This window comes from Telmatherina bonti, assembly GCF_933228915.1.
Source record: "Telmatherina bonti genome assembly, chromosome: 2".
Classification (NCBI taxonomy): Eukaryota; Metazoa; Chordata; class Actinopteri; order Atheriniformes; family Telmatherinidae; genus Telmatherina; species Telmatherina bonti.
The window spans coordinates 13,779,565-13,803,225 of NC_136620.1; the positions used below are offsets into that span (position 1 = coordinate 13,779,565).

Here is a 23,661-nt window from a genome sequence, read left to right on the forward strand (position 1 = left end):
AGGACCTTATAAAGGGTTAAATGATCAGAATTTAAAGTTTTTAAATCAATTCAGAATTTAGATCAAGGTCAAAATCGCATATTGTGTTGCGCACATCTCTATACTTTTTTTTTGTTAATAATGAGAATGAATAGTTTAGAACACATGAAGGGTTCAGCAAATTAGCTTAATCATAATCTTATGCTGCTATTAAGAAATGTTCTTTCTAGGCCAAATATGTTCCTGTGTGCTTGTGTGTGTGTGTGTGTGTGTTTGTGTGTGTGTGTGTATTTGTGTATGCTGATGTATAACTGAGAGAGAAGATTGCTGACTAGATGTGAAACACTAGTGGTCAATATGCATGCTGATTATTGAACACATATTGAGTTGTTACAATTAAAATGTGACTCCAAGAGAATCAGAACCTCACCACACATCAGTGGAAACACAACACCTTCAACCTGACACTGGATGAAGAAGTTTCTCTCTTTTTTTTACAGTTTTCATCCTAAGTCTGGCTTAGACTTAGGATGACATCTGAGCAATCTAAATGCGGACGGTGCTCTCTGCCTGTGGAATGTAGACTGAAATTACTCGCCATAGGATTCATTGACAAAATGCTGATTTTTTTGGAGGATGAGGGTGTTTGTCTAACAGTATTGAGGCTGAATGGAGGTGGTCCAGGGGACACATCTAGCTCTCAAACTATACTGTTCACATGTATACGCTTGAGAAAGTGCCAAAATCTTCAAGTCATTCAGGTGGGAGTCGTGAACATTCATGCAAAACGTAAATTCTCTGGTTGAGATCTTTTAGAAAGGAGGTGGTGCTGAATGCGCTGCTCTGAAAGTTGGCATTATCTTTTAATAATCATTTGGTGTATTGACTGTTTACACTTCCAGTAGCTACTTCAAATTAGCATTTTAATGGCTCAGAAAGAGAGCACACACAGGAGCTACTGTTGAAAAATGGATGAAGGGCCCAGCTGTCTCTACATTACTGAGCTGTTCAGGTGATGCTTTGAGAAAACAGCCTTGTTTGATGGCTTGATGTTTGAAGAATTAAGATGCCAGAAAGTGTTTTTCGGTTAATACGACCAGTCTTGTTCAGTTTTTTAATTTTTTTTTACCAGTCTAATTTTCTCCACTTTCTGCGTCTTTTCACTCCATTCCTCAACTTCGATCCGCCCCTTTTGTGTTCTCCTCCCTCATATCTCACCGCTGCTCCCTCACCTTACGATCTTACGAGTGAGCTTCACTTCCTCTATTTAGTCTCAGTTTTTTTTTGCTCTTTCCTCTCTACTGGTCCCTTGTGCAATCTCTTTTTCATCAATTCCGCCTTTGAACTTTCTGTCTAGCCATTCTCTTTAGTGTCCCCTCGATTTTTCCTCCTCTGTCCTCTCCTCCTCCTCCTCCTCACTTCTGCAGCATAAAGTAGACGGCTGGATGATTCATCTCTGCCCCCAGACTGTTGTGATCCTCATTTTATTGCACAGTTAAACAGGCCTCCCCATTCCTTCTCCTGTTGTCTGTCTGTCCTCTGCAGCTATTGACACTTCAACCAAAGCATCAATGCAGACAACAGTCAGTGCTGGAAACAATAAGCCAAGCCCTGCTCAGTAATTATTATTCTGCAGATACTTCATGTTAGAGTTGAATACAGTCAATATTTTGCAGTGCTATTGATTGCATGTGAGGAGTTGTCTTTGCAGCCTTTATGCTCTCCAGGCACCAGCTTGATTTAGACTGGCCCCTGGATGAGTCTGGCTACCTACGGTCCAGTCGTCTTTTTCCTGGACATTACTCATCATTACGAGTTGGGCCAATGCATGTTTAATCAAACCGTCTGCTGCAGTGAGGCTACACATCACGACCATTCATTGCTCATGCATGTCTTCACCAAAGGCTGGCTGAGGTGTTGTTCCAAAGGACTGATGATAAAGGATCGATCCGAAAGATACCTAATTAATGAGTATTTGCTGACTGATGTTTTCCCACCTTGTTTAAAACTACATCAGTCACTCTTGCACATTGCTGCAGGGGTCGGGGAAGCTTGAGCTACAGCACAAAGATGGCAGGACTTTGTAGGTTTTATGTTTGAACTGAGGAGTGTGGGGACATAGTGAGAAAACACCCATGATGCTGTTAGGTACACATGTTCACATGAATTTTGACCTTTTTTTTTTTTAAATTTGAGAAAGCCCCCCCCCCCCCCCCCCCATTGATCACTGGTGTTGTTTATAAAATATGTTGTGAACAGCAGCTGCTATCAGGATTAATTCAATAAGACAAAACAGACATTAAGCTGCAGGAAAAGATGTGTGCTCAACACGTCTGCTTCATCCACGTTGAAACTATTCAGATGAGGCAAGTTAGATGTTATTCTTAGCAAATTTATTTAGGTTATAAAACTCAATAACAGGTCAATTCAAACTGCTTAAAAGAAAAGATAAACCACATTCAAATAAGACTAAAACAGTATACTGCGTACAATGCAGTGAACTTAATCATGGTTGTTTAATTCCAACAGCCAGAGACAGCGGCAAGCCATTAAGTCTTTACCGAGATGTAGTACTTAAATCCCACTTGAACGGGATCTTTGATGCAATAACAACCCTTGCATTACATTTTAATGTTAAATGTAATTTCTGCATGACTAGTAGAAGAGTTTATCTGGAGCATGCCGAGGCAAGTAGCTGCTTGATCAAACTTGCTATAGCAGCAGATCTTTTTCCAAAAACATAGAAGTGCAGTTTTAAAAAGCTGCAACTCTTATATCTCGCTTAAATTTATTTTTTCTTTTCGAGGGGGGGGTTGCACTAAAAAAAAAAAAATCAGCATTATCAGATCTTTGATTGTCATAAACACAGGGTGAAACTCACGCGAGCTCACTAGCTAGTAGCAGTAGCCTGTTTGCTTTCCAGATAACAAGCTCCTACTATTTTTGAATTGCTTCAAGGTTTATGTTCAACTTGCCTGAATAACACGTGGATTTTAGGCTCTTTTGACAGTAAAGAAAAACAAAGTGCCACATCGATACGTTAAAACTCACACAGCCATGGCCATCCAGATGAGTCATGAACAGCAGCACTGTGAACCGACTGTATTTTAAACACACTCTAGTTGTGCTGTTGCTCCTTTTCCTGCCAGCAGAACCATGTCATACCTCATTCTCAAATAGTCTTGAGGTATTCATGGCTGGAAGGTGGTTATTTGGGAGCTCCATCAGGGTCTCAGGCAGCCAAGAGTTAATGAAATATGCATTTGCCAGAGATTGAGTTGAGTGACCTCGCCTGTGCAGGGGTTTGACAAGAGTAAGTCTCCGTGGGACCATTTAATAGCACTTCAGCTCAGACTTTGTGATGGCTCTATCTATTCGACCGTTTTCCCTGTTATTGCATAGTCATTCACAGTGTTTGTGTGTATTTCCAGGGTATTTCGTCCACAGACATGTAGAATGAAATACAGATTGGCTGAGGTTTTTAAACAGGAGCTTTAGGTGGTCTCCCCTCGTTGCACCTGCACGTATCAGAGTTGCCAGTTGTATGATAATTATTGTTTGGAAATGCATGAGATTTCTTTTCTCCTCCATCAGAGTGAAATGCCAGAGATCCAATGACCCAGACTTATTCATCTCAGTCTGATTATATAAAGAATATATAATAGAAAACTGTATCTTCCATAAATAACCCAGTCACACATCAGATCTATCTATCTATCTATCTATCTATCTATCTATCTATCTATCTATCTATCTATCTATCTATCTATCTATCTATCTATCTATCTATCTATCTGTCTATCCTGAATTACTAAAAAAATTAAACTACATACATTATTTTAAATCTACAGACATGTACAGGAATGCTTTCTTATTAACGATGTATTTGATTTGTTTTTATCTAATGATTAAAATATTAATAAAAGTACACATAATTATATATATAATGCAATATTCTATAAAAATTATAAATGTTCTTTTTTTCTTTTTCTGTTTATCATGCAGGCAAACTGATAATTACAATATATGCTGATATATTAAATTATATAATACATTTTTTTCAGTAGTATTGTATCAAATGACAAATGATCTATCCATCCTGGATTAGATTTGTGACTTTGCTCATGAATTTATTTAATAGAACAAACACATTTAGACCATAAATATATATATATATATATATATATCCAGTATATAAAAAGTTATTAAAAAATGTTAGAACTTCCTTTATTAACTGTCAGTGATTTCCTCCCTGAGATAAATAATAACTTCTATGGTGGAAAAGGTTCTCCACGTAGCATGCGAGCTACTTGTGAAATATATGCGACAGCTATACAGCGGCCTAGGGTAGTAGTATGCATGCATTATACATGGACAGTAAAAGAGAAATGCTGTCATAAGAAAGCTTCAAAGCAGCACTAAGGCAAGAAGAAGGAAGATGCACATTCTTTAAGTCAGAGTTTCTGTCAAGAAAAAGAAAAATACTATAACGTCACGCTTTGTTGGGTCTATTTTTTAGTCATAAAAAACATATATGAATGAGAAGAGATGCAGCTTTTACAGTTTTCAGCTTTGACCTAAAATACTGCCCTCTGCTTTGTCATTGTGCCCGTTGTAGTCACGTGAACATTAGTGAACATGTAGTAATGTGAAGTAACGTTTACATGGTCTGACCTTGGAATGAACTTACAGGGACGGCAATTCCTGGGAGACTGTTGTAAATGTTTTCCAGTCATGAATGAGCTCGCTGGTCGCCAGATTGGTCTTGTAACCCTTTCCCAATGTTTGCTAAAATCAATGCTGATGTCTGTCCTCCTGTCCACTGTGTTAACACACACCTGAACACACTTCTTTTATAGATGTGCTCCCACTGATGATGATGATGATGGTCAATTAATCAGGTGTATCTATTCGATGCATCTGGGGAGTTGCACTTAGTCCGCCACACACTGCCTCTGCATTTCAGCTGAGTTTGAGTTATATAAATAGTGACGCGGTAAAGTATGTCATGGGTTGTTGTTTTTATGCATCTGAGCTTGTATTCTGTTGGCTGTTGTGGACTTTTGTCAGATGATCTTTCAGTTTCATAAAGAGACTGCTGGCCAATGTTTAATCATATTAGCGAGCATTTTAGGCATCATTTCAGTCTCAGTATGTCCATATTGGAAAATCATGCAGTTTCATTCAGTTATAATAAAAGAAAATGAGAAATAATTCAGTCCCAGAGGAGAATTGCTAATGCTGATTTATTTAAAAAAAAAAAAAAATCATGGAAACCAGCAGATTGCAATAGATCGTCTCAGTTAAGCTTGTTATTCTGTGTTAAAATGGATTGGTGCACAAAATCTACATTCACACTGCAGACAAAACTGGTTTAATTCTGACTTCCGACAGATGTCCCAATGCTGCACCGGAGGAAAGGAGATCAAATGTAAACAATGGACAAAGCAAGACGATATTTTCCTCCTTTGTCGGCTCTGATTGCGCAACATGAACGTAGCCAACGGGTTGTCGGAGTCCAGTCGTGTGAGAATGAATGAATGGTTTACAGTCACTGTTCAGATCATGAATTGGATCAGAAACACAGTTGGTGGACTAACTCAATAATGTTGTTATAAGCCGATTCATACAGTTCCTTTGCAGTTTCTGTACAGATTAAATGCGTCAAAATAATTGTGACTAAGCATTGGACAAACGTTAGTAATGCATTAAAGTGCTGTAAATTCATCAACGTCATGAATAAAAAACAAGAATAGAGGACCTTGTTATTTACAGAGCCAAAGCAGTGAAGAGTGTTATGGAACTGCTTTATCTTCATATGATTTTGCTTCATATATATATATATATATATATATATATATATATATATATATATATATATATATACACACACACATATATATATGAACAGATTTTGTCCAATCAGATTTCAGTGTGTGATCACACTGTAGCTAACACTGATATTTCATGCACAGTAAGATGGCCACTTTGCTTCAGCTGATGTTATTCTCCAGCTTATGACACAAATTGTATCAAATACTGTTTCCTAATGTTGGCTAGAAGCCCAAACTCAGAAACTGTCATTCACTGATCATTCGTTGATCACGTTTTCTGCTTGTAGATATTCCAAAGGTCTCTGTTTGACCTTTCAATCTTCAGTCTGTTCCCATTTATCCTATAAACTATAATGTATCATGTAATAATAATTTACATTAGGCTCCTGTCTGTCTTTCTCTTTTTAATGGGGAACAAAAAGTCTATTGAAAACAACAGTGATGCCAATTTATCTTCCTTCCTTATTTTAGGATGGATTAATGCTAAATATTTGATCAACATTTGGCTTTCACTGCTAATAAAATTTAGTTTAGTTTGTGATACCTGTTTTTTTTTGTAATGGGATAAATTATTGTCAGTAAATAACACAAGTTGTTTTTTTTTCCAAACCTTTTCCAAAATGACATTATCCTGTTTATTCAGACATTTCTGGGCATTCTTCGCCTCTCCTGTTTGAAGCAAGAGCAGCCCTCATCTGACAAAGAAGTTTACAAGGACCCATCTCGTACTGGAAAAATCCAAGGGCCAAGAAGTTTAATTGTGTTCTGCCAAAATGATTTTTATTGTCTTTTACTTCAAGAAGTGATCACATCTCATATCTCTGGGTGAATGGGAACACTTCAGAAATAAACAATGTGTCAAAGACAAATGAGTTTAAATGAATATGAGCCACAAATGATCATCTTTAGCAACAGCTTGACCTTGGTTTTCTGCTCCACTCTTCATCCGTGATGCAAACTGGTTCTGCCACCGTATAGAGTCATCTGGAGCTTGTTTTTAACCAGTCAGGCTGCTGATCAAGTGGTGCCCCTCCTGACAGAAATCATGATTGAGTAAGATGCCATCCTGCCAGAAAAGGTGAAGCTGTGGGGAAACCCTGACTTGGAAGCTCAACAGCAGGTTTTGCATTTTAGCCATATTGTTTTTGCAGCTTTCAATCTGCAGGATGTTAATTATCACCTTACAGCTTAGTGCTGCTTTGCTCTGCAACTTTTATTCGCTGTTTATCATCACTATGATGTGCCACAGCTGTCCGATAACAGAATAATAATAACAAATCTGAATTTAAAAATGGTAAATTATACAACACCTGCAGCCAACACAAAAGACAAAATGAGGCGGGACAGATTCATTTTGGGATGTAAAATGAAAATGAGTTTTATTTAAAAGACACTGAAACCTCATTTTAATATAACAGCTGTTTGATGAAGCTGAATAAATTTGCTTAAATAAAACATTATGAGTGTAACGGCTGTATTGCCAATTTGCAAACATTTTTCAGAAACATTTCTGTGGCATTTTAGCAAGTAGGATTTTCACACAGGTTTGATAACGGTGAGCCGAACATCACCAATACCAGGAAACTTTCCTGGTCAACTACAGTAACGTTCGCTGTTTTTGTGTATTTATACGCAACAGCATTTTAAGTCATTTTTTAAGCATCATTAGGCAGTCATTAACATGCACCCCACACAGAAACACAAGTTTTTAGCTGTTTTTAAAGATTTTGTGGGTTCAGAATTAGACATGTCCGATATTATCGGCAAATCGATATTATCGGCCGATGTCGACTAATATTGAAAATGATCTGAATTAGTTTAAGTCTCCTCTAACTCAAATTGACAAAATATAAAATATGCCATGTATATTTTTAAAGATATTTTGGTTTGTTTGGCACAACTTGCTGCACAAATATCTGCATCGATTGATATCTGTATCAGAAATCAAGAGATGTAAAAAAAATTGATATATCAGACATTGGTAAAAAGCCAGTGTCGAACATCCCTTGTCAGGTTGTATTGTACAGTAGGTAGATGGAAATGCGGTCAGGGGTGAAGGAGCGTGCAGTGACAAGCAGGCTGGGTTCTAAACCTGGCCTGACTGTGACGAGAAGTGAGCTTAATGTATAATGCAGCGTTTTTGTAATGGTTTAGTAAGGGAGACCACATTGCACTGGTAGAACTGTGGTAAGCTAGTTTCATCCCTGCATAATGTGCATGTGACTGTGTTGTCCAGCTGGGTGAAATACTCCCTGCTTGTCTTTGTTTTGCTGCCATTGCCAACATTCACTCCACTACTACAGATACAAACTCCAGCAGAGACCATGCTGTAAACATTAGTTTCATGTCTCCACCATTCTGCCTAATTCATTTATCTATTAATATCGCCCATCCCTAATATTTATATGGTAGTACAAAAAGAGAAAAGTGAATATAAAACCACAGCAGCGGTGCAATGCCCATCTGAAGCACCAGCATTACTAGTTTTCTCCATATGTATGTGTATATATGTGTGTTCGCTTGGCCTTAATCATCCCCACCTGAGAAATTGTGAATAAAAGGAATGCCAAGGGATGCTTACTTTTGGGTCAGCACTTTTCTCTTTTACAGCTGGAGAGCGCCGTGCTGCTGATTCCTTGCATTTCTGATTTTATCCACACTAAATTTGGAATTACTTTTTAGAATGAAAACTCAAAGTCATCGAGGCAGAAGCTTCTCAACAAAGTCTACCCAAGTTTGAGACCTGGCTTGTGGCCCTTTTTGCTGCTCGGCACATCCCTCTTTTTCGCTGCCCTCTTTCCTGTCAAATGACTTTCAAATACAGCAGACTAAAAAGCACAAAGCGAACTCCTAACGATGTTAACTTTGCTGCAGAGTAAACGTTATGGCGACAAATTGTAACAGATTAGAAATAAGTTCTTAATCTTTCTTTGGTGTCAATGTGTATAAAGTATCCAAACAACCAGTGTTTGGTGCCTGTTTAGCATTAGATAACATATCATGGTTGTACTTGAGAAAATTGCATACATGTAAATATCTATGCATTTATGCATACAGCTTGATCACATACCCGAATCCTCAGGGTGTACAGTACAAAGTATTCAGCCTGAGCGTACTCACAAAATGCGCATCCACTGGAATATTCTCACATAAGCACCAGCATAATTAATTTACGATCCAGAGCTGTGATTTATTTTTGTCCCCATCTGACCTTATGTGCTCCCTGAATATGAAATGTCCTCAAGGATTTGTGGTGCTTGGCTAAGTTGAAAGCAGAAGCGCACACACTGATTGTACAGCGAGAATCTTGCCGGGCCATGTATCATACCCCTTCATTTCTCCTAAAAAAAAAAAAAAAAAAAAGCCTCAACGGTCTCACCTCCTCTCTGCACCTCTTTTTCACTCATTTTCTCCATCTTTCTCTCTCTGCACGTCCCTTTGGTGCATCTGAAAATAGCAGCCAAGGGAAAAGTGGGTCAGCTGCCATGTAATAGAGTACATAGTGAATTTGTCTGTGTGTTTGTAACCTAACAGTCTGTCAAATTACTGTACGTGGAACAATTTTTAAGAAAAAACAGCTCACTTTCTTTGCAGATAGTTTTTTATTTATAAGATTAGGAACACACATGAAGCCTGCTTGTATTTTTGACACTTTCATTGATATATTTTATAATTTTTCTTTTTTTTTTTTTTTTTTTTGCATGATTTTCCAAAAATTCAATGTTTCATGCTCAAGATCTCATCTTAAACAAACAGGGTAGCCCCTAAGTGTCCCTTTCAGACATGCAGCGTCGCATGAGTTTGGAATGTAATAGTTTCTGTATGTGTTGTCATAGAAACATGTTAAATTTGTGCAAAGTAATGTATCTTATTGTGCAGTGGCTAATAATCTTTTCCAAACCCTAACCAAGTTTTATTAGCAAACCTTAACCAATATATTTTTATTTATTAATCTAACAAAATATGTTAAATGCTTAATTATAATAAGTCCTTTATGTAGAAACAAAATTCTTTACTTAACCAAAGGATGTATAAATAAAAATGTCCCATTCTTGGTAGTCACGTGACTTATGTGTCTGTAAACTTACGTAAAACTGAGCGCCGGAGAGTTCTGTTTTCTGCCCGCACTTATTTACAATGAAATCTGTGTTACTTACCATGACAGGAGGATAAATTCTGGAAAAAGGTTTCCTGGACATCTGTAAATGATAGTAAAGAGCTCATTCAAAAATGTGTTTAATTGATATGAGGAACTATTGACTGTTTTTCTGGTGAGCTTAAAAGTCAAACTATATAACTTTCTTAACTTAAAACTCTACTGATATCTGCTGATTTCCCTCTTATCAGTAAGGTTGGCGAAGCGGTTAGTTTTCCAGCAGTGCAGACAAACATCAGTCTGTTGGTACACATTGAGCAAAGCTGTTGATGCCAACAGATCTGAACAGCTCTGCAACAAGAATGACTTGATATTGTCTCGTTACGGGAGCACTGATATGCTCTGCAAACAAATACACATATGAACAAATACACTGATCTCATTACCAGTGTTTTTTATGGAGACCAAAGGACTTCCATTAAGAAGAAGTTGCTAGAATCTTGCGTTAGCTAAAACAATGTTATTGTAGCCAGAAAGTTCAGCAGATGTCTGGCCATAAGAGATTTGCAAGTGGAGTTCTGCATAAGAAACCATCAAAGCAGCATCGAGTTTTATTTAATGATATTGTCATTGCAACTTTGAACACTGTTATTCCATGTCACTAGTTTTCCTGATGTCCTGCACCCAACTATTTTTTTCCTGAGATGATTTATCATTCAAATGCTTAAAAATGTAAAGTATGTTTTAGTTATGTGATAAAAATGAAAAGATTTTTAGATTTTCTTTCAAAATATCAAGGAATAAATTCAATGTAAATTAAGTTTAACAAGATTATTAATGATGTTTTAAAAATTCAATTCAAATTAGATGACTGAGAAAGTTGGAGGATGACTTAGCAGTCATTTTGCTGTTTAAAGCTCAGTTTGCTCAAATATTTTAGGTATGAAATCTTTGTGGCAGAAAAAACTGGTTTGCTTTTTGGAAAGAGCCAAACAGCTCAGCATGGTAATGGTTTAGAGGCCAGCTAGTTGGTAAACTGGTAGATCCCATTACGTTTGTGAAATGTGTGGACCGTTATTGATCTGACCTTCTGTAGCGTGAACTCAAGCTAAAAGGCAACTTTTGCTTTTTGCTGAAATAAATTATGCATTAAGGCCAACATTACACTGAAACCTTTCAAATGTTGTTGCAGAAAATATAATTTCAGATGCAATTAGGTTCAGTTTGAATAAAATCACATTAAAGCAAACAATTTTACATTTCCATTTGTACAGTATAGAGAAAACTAGAGAAAAAGCCAAAAAGCCAAAACACCACAAAGTATGTAGATAACAAACAAAACCAAAACAATGACAAAGTGTTCTTTAAAAGTAAAGCCCCACAGCAATAAGAGAAAAAAATGTCTCAAAGAAATCCCAGATGAAGCTCCAGCTCTAGCATAAACAGGTTTTCTGTATATTTAAATCTTGTTAACCAACCCATGATCAGGGCTCATGGAAATATTTTAGTCAGTTCCAAGGCTGCGACTTTGTCACTAAAGAGTGTTATCTCTCCAACAAACTCTAATCTAATCAGTGAGAAGAAAAAAGAAGCCAAAACAGTTCTACTGAAAAAGAATTTCCACAGTCAAGATGTTGCATTTTTTTACATGCTCATAAAAAACAAACAGTAATCTCATTAAACTAAAATAATCAACCCCTCCAGTCCGATATCTGCAGGAAACACATTCCAGTCCTACAGATCCTGAAATAAAAGGAACGCTGCTGTTTTGAAATCGGGCTTTCCTTTTATCAGAGAAGTCGTGTTTATTTTCGGCTGTGTGCAAACTCGGCTCATGTGGCCCAGTGGTTGATCTAATTATCTCTTATGTGTTTAACTAATATAGTTAGGCCAAATGGGTCCAATCTAAACAGCACAGGAGGAGTCTGCTCAGAGGACTCCAGTGTTATAAAAGTGAGTGGGAGAGTGTGTGAAAATGTGTGAGGATTAAAATGAGACAAACATGCACAGATGAATGCGTTACTGTAAAGTATTTGTCATGGTGGAATTAAGAGATACAGTAAATAATAAGAGCTTCTACTGATGGTTAAACAATACTTTACATCTTATGTACTGTTATATGAGCTGATATGTTTATTGGGCTCCACTGTTTATACCAGCCATGACTGAGGCCGTAACTAATGTAAATATGAGATTATTGTCTTGAACAATTAAACCTCCACAGCAGATGCCCTTAAAATCTCTTATACACTGACCAAAACATATTAATACAATTTGTTTTAGTTGACAAAATAAAATAAAAAACCCCCCCCAAAAAAAACAAACCAGTAATGATCAAAATAGTTTTCATCCTCTCTTTAGGATCTCTTTTAAAAGTTTTTTTTTTGCCCTTTATCTGGGGCTAATTCACATTGGTGTTGGTTGGTACACCGCCTCTCCGGCTGCTCATACTGGACACCTTTTAGTGAAAACCACATAAGGTTTGAGCAGCAAAGTAAAAACAAAAACCACAAGACTGCATAAACATGCTGCTCCATTATTTAAGTGAAACAGTCCTGGCCAATTTATGAGTCCGATTTTCTTACTCTTCCTGCTTTTTGCCTTTTTTATTAGTGTTTTTTTCCCACCCCCAGCGAGTAGTTATTGTAACAGTGTGACATTGTCCCAGTGGTTTGGTCTTCTTGAATAAAGTGCAGCAAACCAAACCAAACCAACGTTAGGTGTGAAATTTTTCAGTGCAGTACAGTGAATCCATGTTCAAGAAACCATTTGGGGATGATGTGAGCTTTGTGACACGGTGCATCATCCTGCTGGAAGTTTCCATCAGAAGGTTCAACACTGTGGTGGACATGGTCAGAAACAACACTCAGATGACCTGAAGTGTTTAAATCATACTCCACTGTTACTTAGGCCAGTCACAATAAGTAATAAGTCAATTGATAACACTATAAGAAAAAATGTGCGCAATAAGTTTGCAGAAGCAATAATTTTCATTTGTCTTTCTTTTCTCTCTCGAGCGCCACATTATTTTTAAGGCAATGTTAACTAAGCACAGCAATTCAACAAGCTTCCATCTGCACTTGAAACACAACCATCAACTGCAAAAAAAACCCTTAACAAACAGGCTAGCTCCATCTTCCCGACAGTCCACAATCACTGTGGTGTTTAACCGACAGATTAAACATAAACAGGACAGTACAAAATGATGTGCACTCATGTTGGTGAAGCAATTCTGCCCTTTAATAATGTTAAAAAAGGTGACATTTTGAAAAATGTTGCAAACATTTCACAGCCAGTATGAATTACCTGGATGAACATACATGTTACAAACGGCAATTCCACAACTTTACAATGACATGAAAAATAATACACTGAAGTCGATCAAAGACATTCAACTACACCATTCCACGTCTGGTCAAATCCAAACATGTCTTATATGAGATGACCATAGACTATGTAACTGTGTTACATAGTGTTTAGAGACTATATGTTGCAGATGACCACATTTCCAAAACCCCAGGAGAAATCCTGATCTGTTTTAGCAGACTGGGGACTGGATGAGCATAAACTAGTCTGCATATCGAGCTAAATGTTCTTTAAAAATTAAAGTATGTTGATCATTAAAAGGGTGTACTTCCATTATTATGGCATTATTGTTATTTAAGTTGAAAATGGTCTCAAAATGACAACAATAATCTCTTTATCGCAATTTCTAAGACAATTTATCGCATGCAAAATTTGTTAACCTGACAGGCCTACTGTTACTAAGTGTACCATTAAAATATCTCCTACTTTATTACCCCAGTGAGTGTTTAAACCATTGATATAAGACAGGATAGATCCATGCTTTCATGTGGTTTCCACCAAATTCTGATTTTGTGGAGCCAACATGGAGACTCATCAGACCACGCAATGCTTCTCTTCTTCTGTTGCCCAATTTTGGGGAGTCTGTGTGAATTGCAGCATCAGTTTTCTGTTCTCAGCTGACAGGAATGGCACCCAGTGTGGTCTTCTCCATGTTGCGTGTCCAGAGATGCTATTCTGCATTCCTTAGTGGTTGTTTAATTTCCTGTTGTCTATTTATCATCTCCAACCAGTCTGCCCATGTTCCTCTGATCTCTGACACCAACAAGATATTTTGGTTCAGAATAACTAGATATTTCCTTTTTTCAGACCATTCTCTGGAAACTTCAGAGTTGGTTGTGTGATAAAATCCCAATAAACCATCAGTTTCTGAAATACATACATGCCTCCATGTATGATGTTGCTGTTATGAGCTAATTAGCCATTTGTGTTTAGAAGCAATAGCACAGGTGGAGCTAGCAGGTAACTTTGCACAGACAATTCCAGGCTGATTTGTTGCAGTCAAGCTTCATCTGTTTTCTTGTGTCAGTTCTACATGTGCTCCTTTTGCATATTTCTGTTTCTCTGCAAGTCGATCAAAGTTTCCTGTTCACAGTTTGACTGGCGTGCTTTTATTCACCCCAAATATGCTGCTGGCTGCACCCCAAGCGTGTGATTTGGTATCACACACTCTATTGACTGATGCAATTCTGTCAAGTTTCTGAATTTTCTTTGTATTCTTGTTTGAATTCATTCAATTCAAGCTGAAAAAATTAAAAAGCTTTCATGTATTCACAGTTTCCTGACTCTTTGGGTGACTTCTTTTGTTTAAATATACTGTGAATTGTACTAACATCAGAGTTAGCTTAGCAAACTGACTAGCTGCTTTCTCAAGCTAGTTGCTCCTGAGCATGTTTCCACACAGTACAGGCATATTTTATACCTAAGTAAAGCTAATTAGTACAAAAAGATAAACGTCTGATGGTACTTTTTTTTTTTTTTTACAAAAATGAGACTTATAAAGCTTTCCTGACATTTTACATTAGCAAAGCATTTGTGTGTCATTTAAACATAAATCTGATAATCTTACTTTTGTTTTTTTCCTGAAAATTCTGCTCTCATTTTGAACTGGGGTCTCTGGGACAATTGACAGTTTTCCTGTCATTTGCTGGCTTTATTGACTTAGATACTTACTCTGAGACAGTAACTTTTTTTCCTACATTGTTTTTTCTTTTTAAACATGGTTATAGAGTGAAAACTTTGGGCCCATACAGTTAGAGTTAAATACATTTTTTTTTCTTAAATCTGTCAATTTCCTCAGTTGTGTTGAGTTCACCTACAGTATTACCATTAACATTATGTTTATTTATTTCAACAGGTTTGTCCGCTTGTCAATGAAAAACATTTTCGGAAGCAGTTTGATGCCTGTCTGAAAAGCTGTTCTTGCATGAACCAATCATATAAGTTGCAATTTAGATCTTATGCCAATCACAGAATGTGCAAGACTGAAAGCAAAAACATTAATGAAATTAAAAAGAATAAAAACCAATGAGAACAAAAAAATATTTTTATAACCAGATTGTAACAAACCACCTAAAACTGAAACTTTTACCTATTTTGCACCTAAAAATTGAGGAACACACCTCCACAACAGGCAGGCCAGCGAATTAAACCTTCACTCTAAGTATTGGAGTCTAAATAAATATGAAATATTGTGTCCCCTATTTCCAGGCTAGTTCAACAAAACAAAGGCCAAAAGGAGAGCAGGTTTACAGGCATGTCTTACACCAAATTGAAAAGCAATTATCTTAGCTATAATTTGTCCTGCTTTCTAGCCTCAAGCTACATCTGACCAGGTATCATCATTCTCTGGATTTCTGCCCCACAAAAGCCAATTTTCATCACAACTCAATCAAGTAAACTACCATTTACATTAAACATCTTTATGTTACAGCCTCTCAAATGAACTTACTGGTGGGCTTTCTGTCAGGGAGCAGCATCCACATGTTGTTTGTCATCGTTTGACATTTGAGGCGAACCAGGAGCCCTGAGCAGCATCACTTAAGTGGTCTGTTGATGGGTAATTTATCATCTGGGCGCCTACACTTTAGATTATTGTGGCAGAAGATAAATGTGTATCATTATTAAAATCTGAAACACGCCTTTCAGCTTCTCTGAAGAAATCTAAAAAAAAAATAAAAAAAAAATGTTTATACACCTTTCAATTTAATGTGTTTGTAATGAAGTTACAGGTAATCAATCAGGACAAAATGGGCTGCAGAAATGAAGGTCATGATAAAACTGGTGCTTTTTTGTGACTCTCTCTTTTTCTACCCAGGATTCAAGTGTCCTGTCTGCTCCAAGTCTGTGGCGTCCAATGAGATGGAGGTTCACTTCATCATGTGTCTAAGCAAGCCTCGCCTCTCTTACAATGGTAAGAGACATCTTCTGTCTGCTTGTGTGGTTACCTCTTTGGAGAGAAAAGACTGGCTCACTGGTGTGCCAGGAAATGAGAAAATGATTTGGTTTTTTTGAGATAAGGTACTGTTTTTCACATTTAGTGGGTTTCTTTTTAATAGTGTGCCAGGTCTCCTGCTGCGGCTGCACTGATAAATATTCATGACAAGGTGGGTGGGTCCACAGGCTAGCGTGTTTTGTTGAACTACAACTTTTGCATCATCATAAATATAAATGAGGAAAATCATAAGGATTCCTGAAGTAACTTTTACAGAACATGACATATTCAGTCATCCAGCTCCAAAAATACAAACACAGATGAGGTTGCAGAGCTCCCTCTTGGCAAATCAACCTTGGCCATAACATGTAACCCTGTTCATTTAACACGATACTACTGGTGTCATCTGACCCTGTTATGTATGTTTATTTTTTAGCAGTTGGCTACATTCTGGAGCCCAGTTAACTCCACAGCGCAGCTTAAAGTCGAGAAGGATTGACCATTATTAGTTATAAATTCACAAACATATTGTGGGAATTTTGCTGGTATATTTGAGAGTTATACTAGATCCAGTTAGTCATTTCATATGGGTTTGAAAAGAAAAGTATGTGCTGGTAGTTCTCTTCATGCTGCATAAAAACCTTCTATGACATTAGTAGAATTAAACCTGCACGAAAGCAGACAGTGTAGCTGCATTATGGAACAGCTGGTCCAAGTCTAACTCCAAGTCTCTGTTCAAATACAGAGAGAATATCAATAAAACAAGTAAACTTCTTGTTTTCATAAAGGGCAAACAGAGAAATGATCCTGCACAACTCATGATACTGCTGCTCCTCAGCAGAGTCAAGTCTTCCTAGTTGAGGATAATATTTCCCCATACAGGAATTGTATTCCTTACATTTGGAAATTTATTCAATACAAATATAAAAATGAATCAACAACGGCAAAATAATAAAATAGCTAGCTAAAGGTCTGAGTTAAGGACATAAACTAGCTTATTTAAATAGCTTTAAGTTAACTATTATGTCAAAGCCTAATGTTTAGCTTGGTGTTACTGGTGTACAGCAGAATAAAGTTGTGGGAGCCAGGCACTCCATAGCCTTTTATTTAGCTACATTGATCATCTGCGTAGTTCTGCTGTGTGTCACATTAGCTCATCCTTCACTGTCTCCCTGCCCACTTTCTTCCTGTTATTCAACCCTCAGTTGACTGATTCAATTTCATGACTGCTAATCTGCTACACCTGATTGTTTTTTTTATTTTTTTTATTACATTGATAACTGCAGTTGGTTGAAGCAGAACCCTTAAAAGTTTAGAGGATTTGTTGGATTGATGAACCAGTTGAAAAGTGATGAAATAGCACTCGGTAGCTTATGGAATTACTCTTTGTTAGTGCTAACACCACTAGCATTTTGAGAGGAGTATTTTACTGAATAGCATGTGCATCAATCAGGGGCAGAGCTAGAGTGGCGAGTTCAAGTAAATTTTAAAATAGTTTCCTAATCAATCAGTTTTTAAAAATATTGAGCTTAGGCATATTTCTAGAAGAGATTTTGTCCCTGCTCAAGTATAACAACTACTGTTTTTAACCTGATGTTAACATTAAGCTATATAGCAATTATAATCTTGTTATATGGCAGCAATAGATTAGTTTTAAGGTAATGTAGGGAAACCTTGTCATATTTACTTGTCAGTGAATGTATTAAGGGACTACACATCAACCCAGTCAGTCAAGCTTTTTCACAGTGGAACTAAATATAAACAATACAGAATGCTGAAAAAATATCTCAGTATCCAAGTCACTTTGCACTAAGCTAGAGCTACAAGATCCAGTGGTCAGACCATAGACCGTATATGAAAGATGGACGGAGCCTACAGCGGTTAAAAGCGAAGCCTATGCGGAAGTGCATAAATAGCAGTTTCCCCCCTCACCCGCTAGGGGCTGGCTGCAAAACAGAACAAATCCCCATAGACTCCCATGTTAAAAAAGACCAACTTCACGGCAAAAATAAACATGTTTACAGCCTGGTTAAAAAATCCATTTTCAGTTTAATAGGTCAAGTTTACCTTCATGACAACTTTGGGGGGAGTGAATTTTTTTCTAACTCGCCCATTTAAAATTAATTTGATCTCGAAGTTCGGCATATTTAGGTGTGTGTCCTTTTGATTGACAGGTACCGGACCTCAAGCTTCAAGTCAGAAAAACGCAGAACAACCGTGGTTTTTAGCCAGTTAACAATGTGACTTAGCGGTAGTCAGCTTACCTCTGTTAGCTGGTTAGCTCCTGTTATCTCTGGGTTAGCTCTTAGCTACAGAATGCTCGGAGTTCGCTCGATGTCAATTATCCGCCATGACGCTCATAGCCCCCCTCTCAGCTCCATCTCTTTCCCCATATTTGTATTTTCTGGGCAAAACGGCACGCATGTCGCTGCCAAGATGGTGATGGTAGAAACCGCACATCGAGCTTCAATTCAGCTCTTCAGAAACCTATGGGCGACGTCACGGAGGCTACGTCCATCTTTTTATATATAGTCTATGGGTCAGACACAAAGGTTTTCCCTGCTACTGCTGCCAGCACACATTAGGCTGGTATTCTTTCAAAATGTGCTGCCATAGCCTGAATTTATAGGCTTGTCTGTTGATTTGTTCTACCAGAACAAATTAGCGTGAGTATTTTTCATACAATTCATGGTTATGTGTCATCAAAAAGTAGTTACTTTGGTAACACTTTACAATACGGGTCACAAAAAAAAGTGTTACCATTATTTTAAATATCTAAAGTAACTGAAGTACCACTCAATCTTAAGAAATAATGTTTGGGTCATTCAAAAATCAAACGTTGAATAAATTAATGAAGGTAGGATGTCTCAACAATGTTTCTGAAACCTGGTCCCACTGAGACCACTGCCCTGCACATTTTAGTTCCTACCAACTCCACTGTATTTAATGCAGATTAACTTAACAGCTTGCCAAGTTCTATGAAAAACTGATAATGAGCCATTGATTTGAGTCAGGTGTGTTAAAGTAGTGTTAACTATAAAACGTGCAGGGCAGTGGGCCCCGAGGACCAGGATTAAGAAATACTGAAAGTATGCTGCCTATATTTTGCAGGTGGGATGATTCTACAGTGTTGCTATCCACATATTATGTAAGAATGAAACACTTAAAATAGTTTCGATAATAGATAATAGAAGAATTTATTAAATAGAATGTTAATAAAATGCACATAAATATCTAAAACTTCTGTTTATAAAAAAAAAAAAGGAAATCTCTCAACACAGAGGTGTAGATGTAAAGATAAGCTCCCTGTGAGGTAGATGTGAAGCCTCAACTTTTTATGTCAACCCATCAAAGTACACTACCTAATAAGGTAGGAAAAAGGTTGGATAGTACAGTGTAAATGAATGCAAGTTTCTATTATTATGCTTTTCTAATAATGAAAAACTCAAAGTAATTTTTATATAGGCTTATAGGCTCTATGAAAATACATAAATCGCATATATGATATAAAATGTATTAGTTTATTTAATGAGGTAGAGCTGATGACACAGTACAACTTGACATGGACTTGAGGATAGCAAGGATTTCTGGGGATGTACTTACTGCACACTGAAATACCAGACCCCACAACAACCAACTGGTAGATCCATATAACTTACCTTTCTATAGACATTTTTTGACCTGATGCAAATACTTCCATTTGGTGTTTCAGATATTTAAGGTACAAATGTTTTATTTCCCATGTCTCTCTAATGTAACTATTTATTACAGCAGTGTATGTGTGTGTGTGTATGTGTGTGTCACAGAGAGGATCACACTAACTTTCTAAAGTTCATGCCTAAAGATGCGAGATAAAACAGAAAATTTACAGCTTTTGTAAAAGTTTGAAGCTATTTCTTTACCAACTTTTGATAAACAATAAGATTTGTGTTTTATAATGCAGAGTGGATTGTTAAAAGCAGTTTCTGTCAGATGAATCATAGTTTATATTAATGCACTGACTGAACTCACCAGATAAGATGCCCTCATCAGTAACTGGGCACCTCTGTCTAACGTCCTCGGTCCAGATATCCATGCTGGTGTCCATGTCGGCAGAGGTTACTGGAACTCACAGTAATCATGGTGCCGGACGATGGTGCGATACACAAATCGGCTGCTGGATAGCTCCTTGTGGTTGCACTGTAGGTATCAGCGGAGACAGAATGTGAGTTCCTTTGGGGTTGGTACATGTATCTGACTTGTCTTGTAGAACCTGTCATGATAGTGTGTAAACTCTCCTCCAACCAACATAGTTCCAAATAACTACCTTGCTATCCTGTTTGGCCTCAAGTTCTCCTGCATCCAGTGGTGTAGTTGTCCATCAAGAAGTGGCTATGCTTTCAATTGTTCGTCCTTGTTTTAAAAACAGAAAAAGAGGTCCAGAAAAACTTTTTCAGAAAAAGGGACATGTAAGACTCAATTTAGTCTACTTATAAAAATCCATCAGTATATTTGCTCATTGTCATATAATCTCTGCTCTTTGGTTTCAGGGAGGAAGAGTTATGAAATGACTAAACCAACACTGGCACACAGACTAGTGAGAGACTGGCACATAGACATATACACATATAGCTTTATTTAGTCTATGTTCAGGCTAAAGTTAGTGCAGCTGTTGACTAACTGCACCAGTGTAACAAAGGTAATCTTAGCTTAGCTGCTGGGTGACGTGGCTACATGTGTAGGGACGTTTGTTACTGTAAAAGCAGCATCACAGGGGATTGAGAAGTGGGTCTACTCAATGCTGACTGAAAAAGAAGTGGGTATATTCCGTATACCTGTGTATACCCTGTATACTACACCACTGCCTGCATTCACATTCTCTTTCCTTCCACCATCACACCACAGTTGTTAGCATTTCCATGGAGCAGACATGCAGGACTGTATGAGTCCATTTGATTCACTGACTGTCACACACATGGCATGAATATACAACAGCGATTAGAATGCCACGCCACTTCCCTAAAATATGCAAATGTGGACTACTATTTGTCACAGTTTAGGCAGTTGTTGTATTATACATATCACGCAGGCTATTAGTCCAATATGTTGTGCAGCCCCACTGCACAGGCAAGTAGCGTAAAAAGTCCTTTTTTTCAAGTCAATAGTAACAGGTTATTTGAATTGCCATATGAATGCATACTCGTATAAACAAAAAAATAAGTAGTCCTGACAGTCTCCAAACTCACATGTTGGCTCCAACATTGCTGCTGAGTTTAAATAGATGAAAGTTAAAGATACTGAATCTATGTAAACAAAGGTAGTCGTGACAGGCTTAAGATTCATAATGGCAGCTTAAAGCGTGCAAACATCCATGCAAATGTCCAACTTATACTCTATGCCCGTACAGCTCCTCAGGACCATCTGTGTTTAAAAATAGGAAGAAGCACATAAAGCTGTTGAGACTCATAATAGACGTGTCTACTCATTGCACCAGCTCATTGACTGACAATTGTTTGGCTTGACTGTGAACACGGACGTGTGGTCAGGTCACCTTGTGGGAGTCTCCATTGGTCCTTATGTTTCTGATTACAATGATATCTAAATCATGTGAAGTTGTTGGAGGCTGGAAAGGCAGGGAAGTAATTTTAGAGCTCCACAAATAGCTGCCAATGTGCCCCACAAGGCCGGTGCTGTAAAAAGTAATGTAGGTTTGAAGAACTGCAGCCAAATTCAAGCTGAAGATTGAGTGACAGAGACAGCGAGGAGAGTGAATCTGTCTCAAGAAAGATGGGATCCAGAGTGATAGAGTACCAGGTTGGCTGATAACAGACGGAAGGAGAGAGGGTAAAAGGAGAAACACTCCCATAATTCCTTTTCTTTTCTTTTTCTGGAGCTCTTTCCCATCCTGTCACTCTTTATTTCCAGCAAATTACTCTCTCCTGTCCTCCCTCTGTCTGTCTCTGCTCAGTGAGTCTGTCTGTCTCTTCCTGCTGTGTAATCTCTTTGTAATTTCTTTTTTCCTCTCTATCTCCCTCCCTCTCTTTTCTCTTTGGTTCTTAAAACCTACAGAATGGGCTGAGCTTATCTCATTTCCCAGCATGTTCAGGAGGTCCAGTCAATCACCTGGCCCTGTGGCTTGCCACACATCAGCACACCTCATAAACACAGTAGATGTACAAATGTAGTCAGAGCATGGTGACGCATTCGATGTGTAAGAGCAAGAGGTGTAAGAACGAGCTAAAACTAGCCTCTTTTAAAAATGAAAGATGCGACTGCATTGATATGAAGAGCCCTAGACTGAATAAATGTGTCATAAACTGTTCAATGACCAGTTAAATAAAAGGTTTTGCTTCAGATCTACATCCAGTCAAACCAGGACTTCTGCGTCAGTGCCTGTGTAAATGTCAGAGTGGATCCACATCATTACCGTGTCAAGACATGGCACATGAACAGTGAACTGCATACCATTTAAACAGCAATCTGCCTGCTAGATGCTCCGCTTTGACGTAGCAGTTAAAGTGCCACACATGCACATATTGTTGCTTACCAATGTAACCATTAAATCTAACGCTTGAAAATAATTTTTTTTAAACATTTTTTTGCCAAGCGGTTTTGCTTGGAATCGGACCATTTAGTGTGGTTTGTTTGGGTAAACTGTGATCTCTGTTGCATTTCCACAACCATCCCATACTCTTACTTGGTTGGTGACATACCAGTTAGATAACGATGGATGCAACAGCGGGTTGTCTAAGTGGTGCAAAATTTCAAATACTAACTAAATCAATTCCTGCTGTGAACTGCTGCCTCCATTGCAAAGTGCACGCTCATGTTTGATGCACGGCAAGGTGCGCTAGACTCTTAATTTCAATAATTGATGCACTTTAAATGTACTTTATATGTCTTATTTGCAAAATAATTACTACCCCAGTAAGATCAAAGACCACAGTTAAAATGACACAAGTATGATGTAGAAAAGCAACTAAAAATATACCCTGTTTCTGACTCACAGTATAAGAACATTCGTTGCACAACTCTAGCAACAGCAAGCAGTCCAGCAAGCAGTCAGGATTGGACCTTTCAATGTTCTACGTGGAACGTTCAGTCTGTCTGACTTGGCCTTCATAAGTCTACAAAAGGTGCTCCGTAGAAACATAGCAGGAATCCTTAACTACAACACTGATGGCTGATTTTGCTTACAATATATTTTGTAACTCATCTCATGAAGCCCATGCAGACTACATCATTATCTGAACAACCACAAAAAAGGAGAATTAGTTGCATACCTCTGTAGAATTTGAATGCTTTAAAGTATCTCTAATTAATCAAGCTCTAAAATGGATAAAAGGCAGCTGCTTTTGAACTATGCTCAGTGGTGTTACACCAGTGTCAGGATAAGGAAAAAGGCAAAGGAGTGATCAAAGGCTATGCCTGCTTAATACTGTAGTTCCACCTGCGGCAATTCAGGCAAACCCAAA

The 23,661-nt window shown here is 37.7% G+C and overlaps 1 protein-coding gene across 1 annotated transcript in view; it reads left to right on the forward strand.

The window, feature by feature from the left end:
* znrf1 (zinc and ring finger 1) overlaps nt 1–23,661 on the forward strand; it is a 72,101-nt gene that overhangs the window by 26,465 nt on the left and 21,975 nt on the right. The window contains exon 2 of the mRNA XM_079250028.1: nt 16,091–16,186. Within this exon, the coding sequence (XP_079106154.1) occupies nt 16,091–16,186 (96 nt within the window). The remainder of the gene's footprint in view (nt 1–16,090; nt 16,187–23,661) is intronic.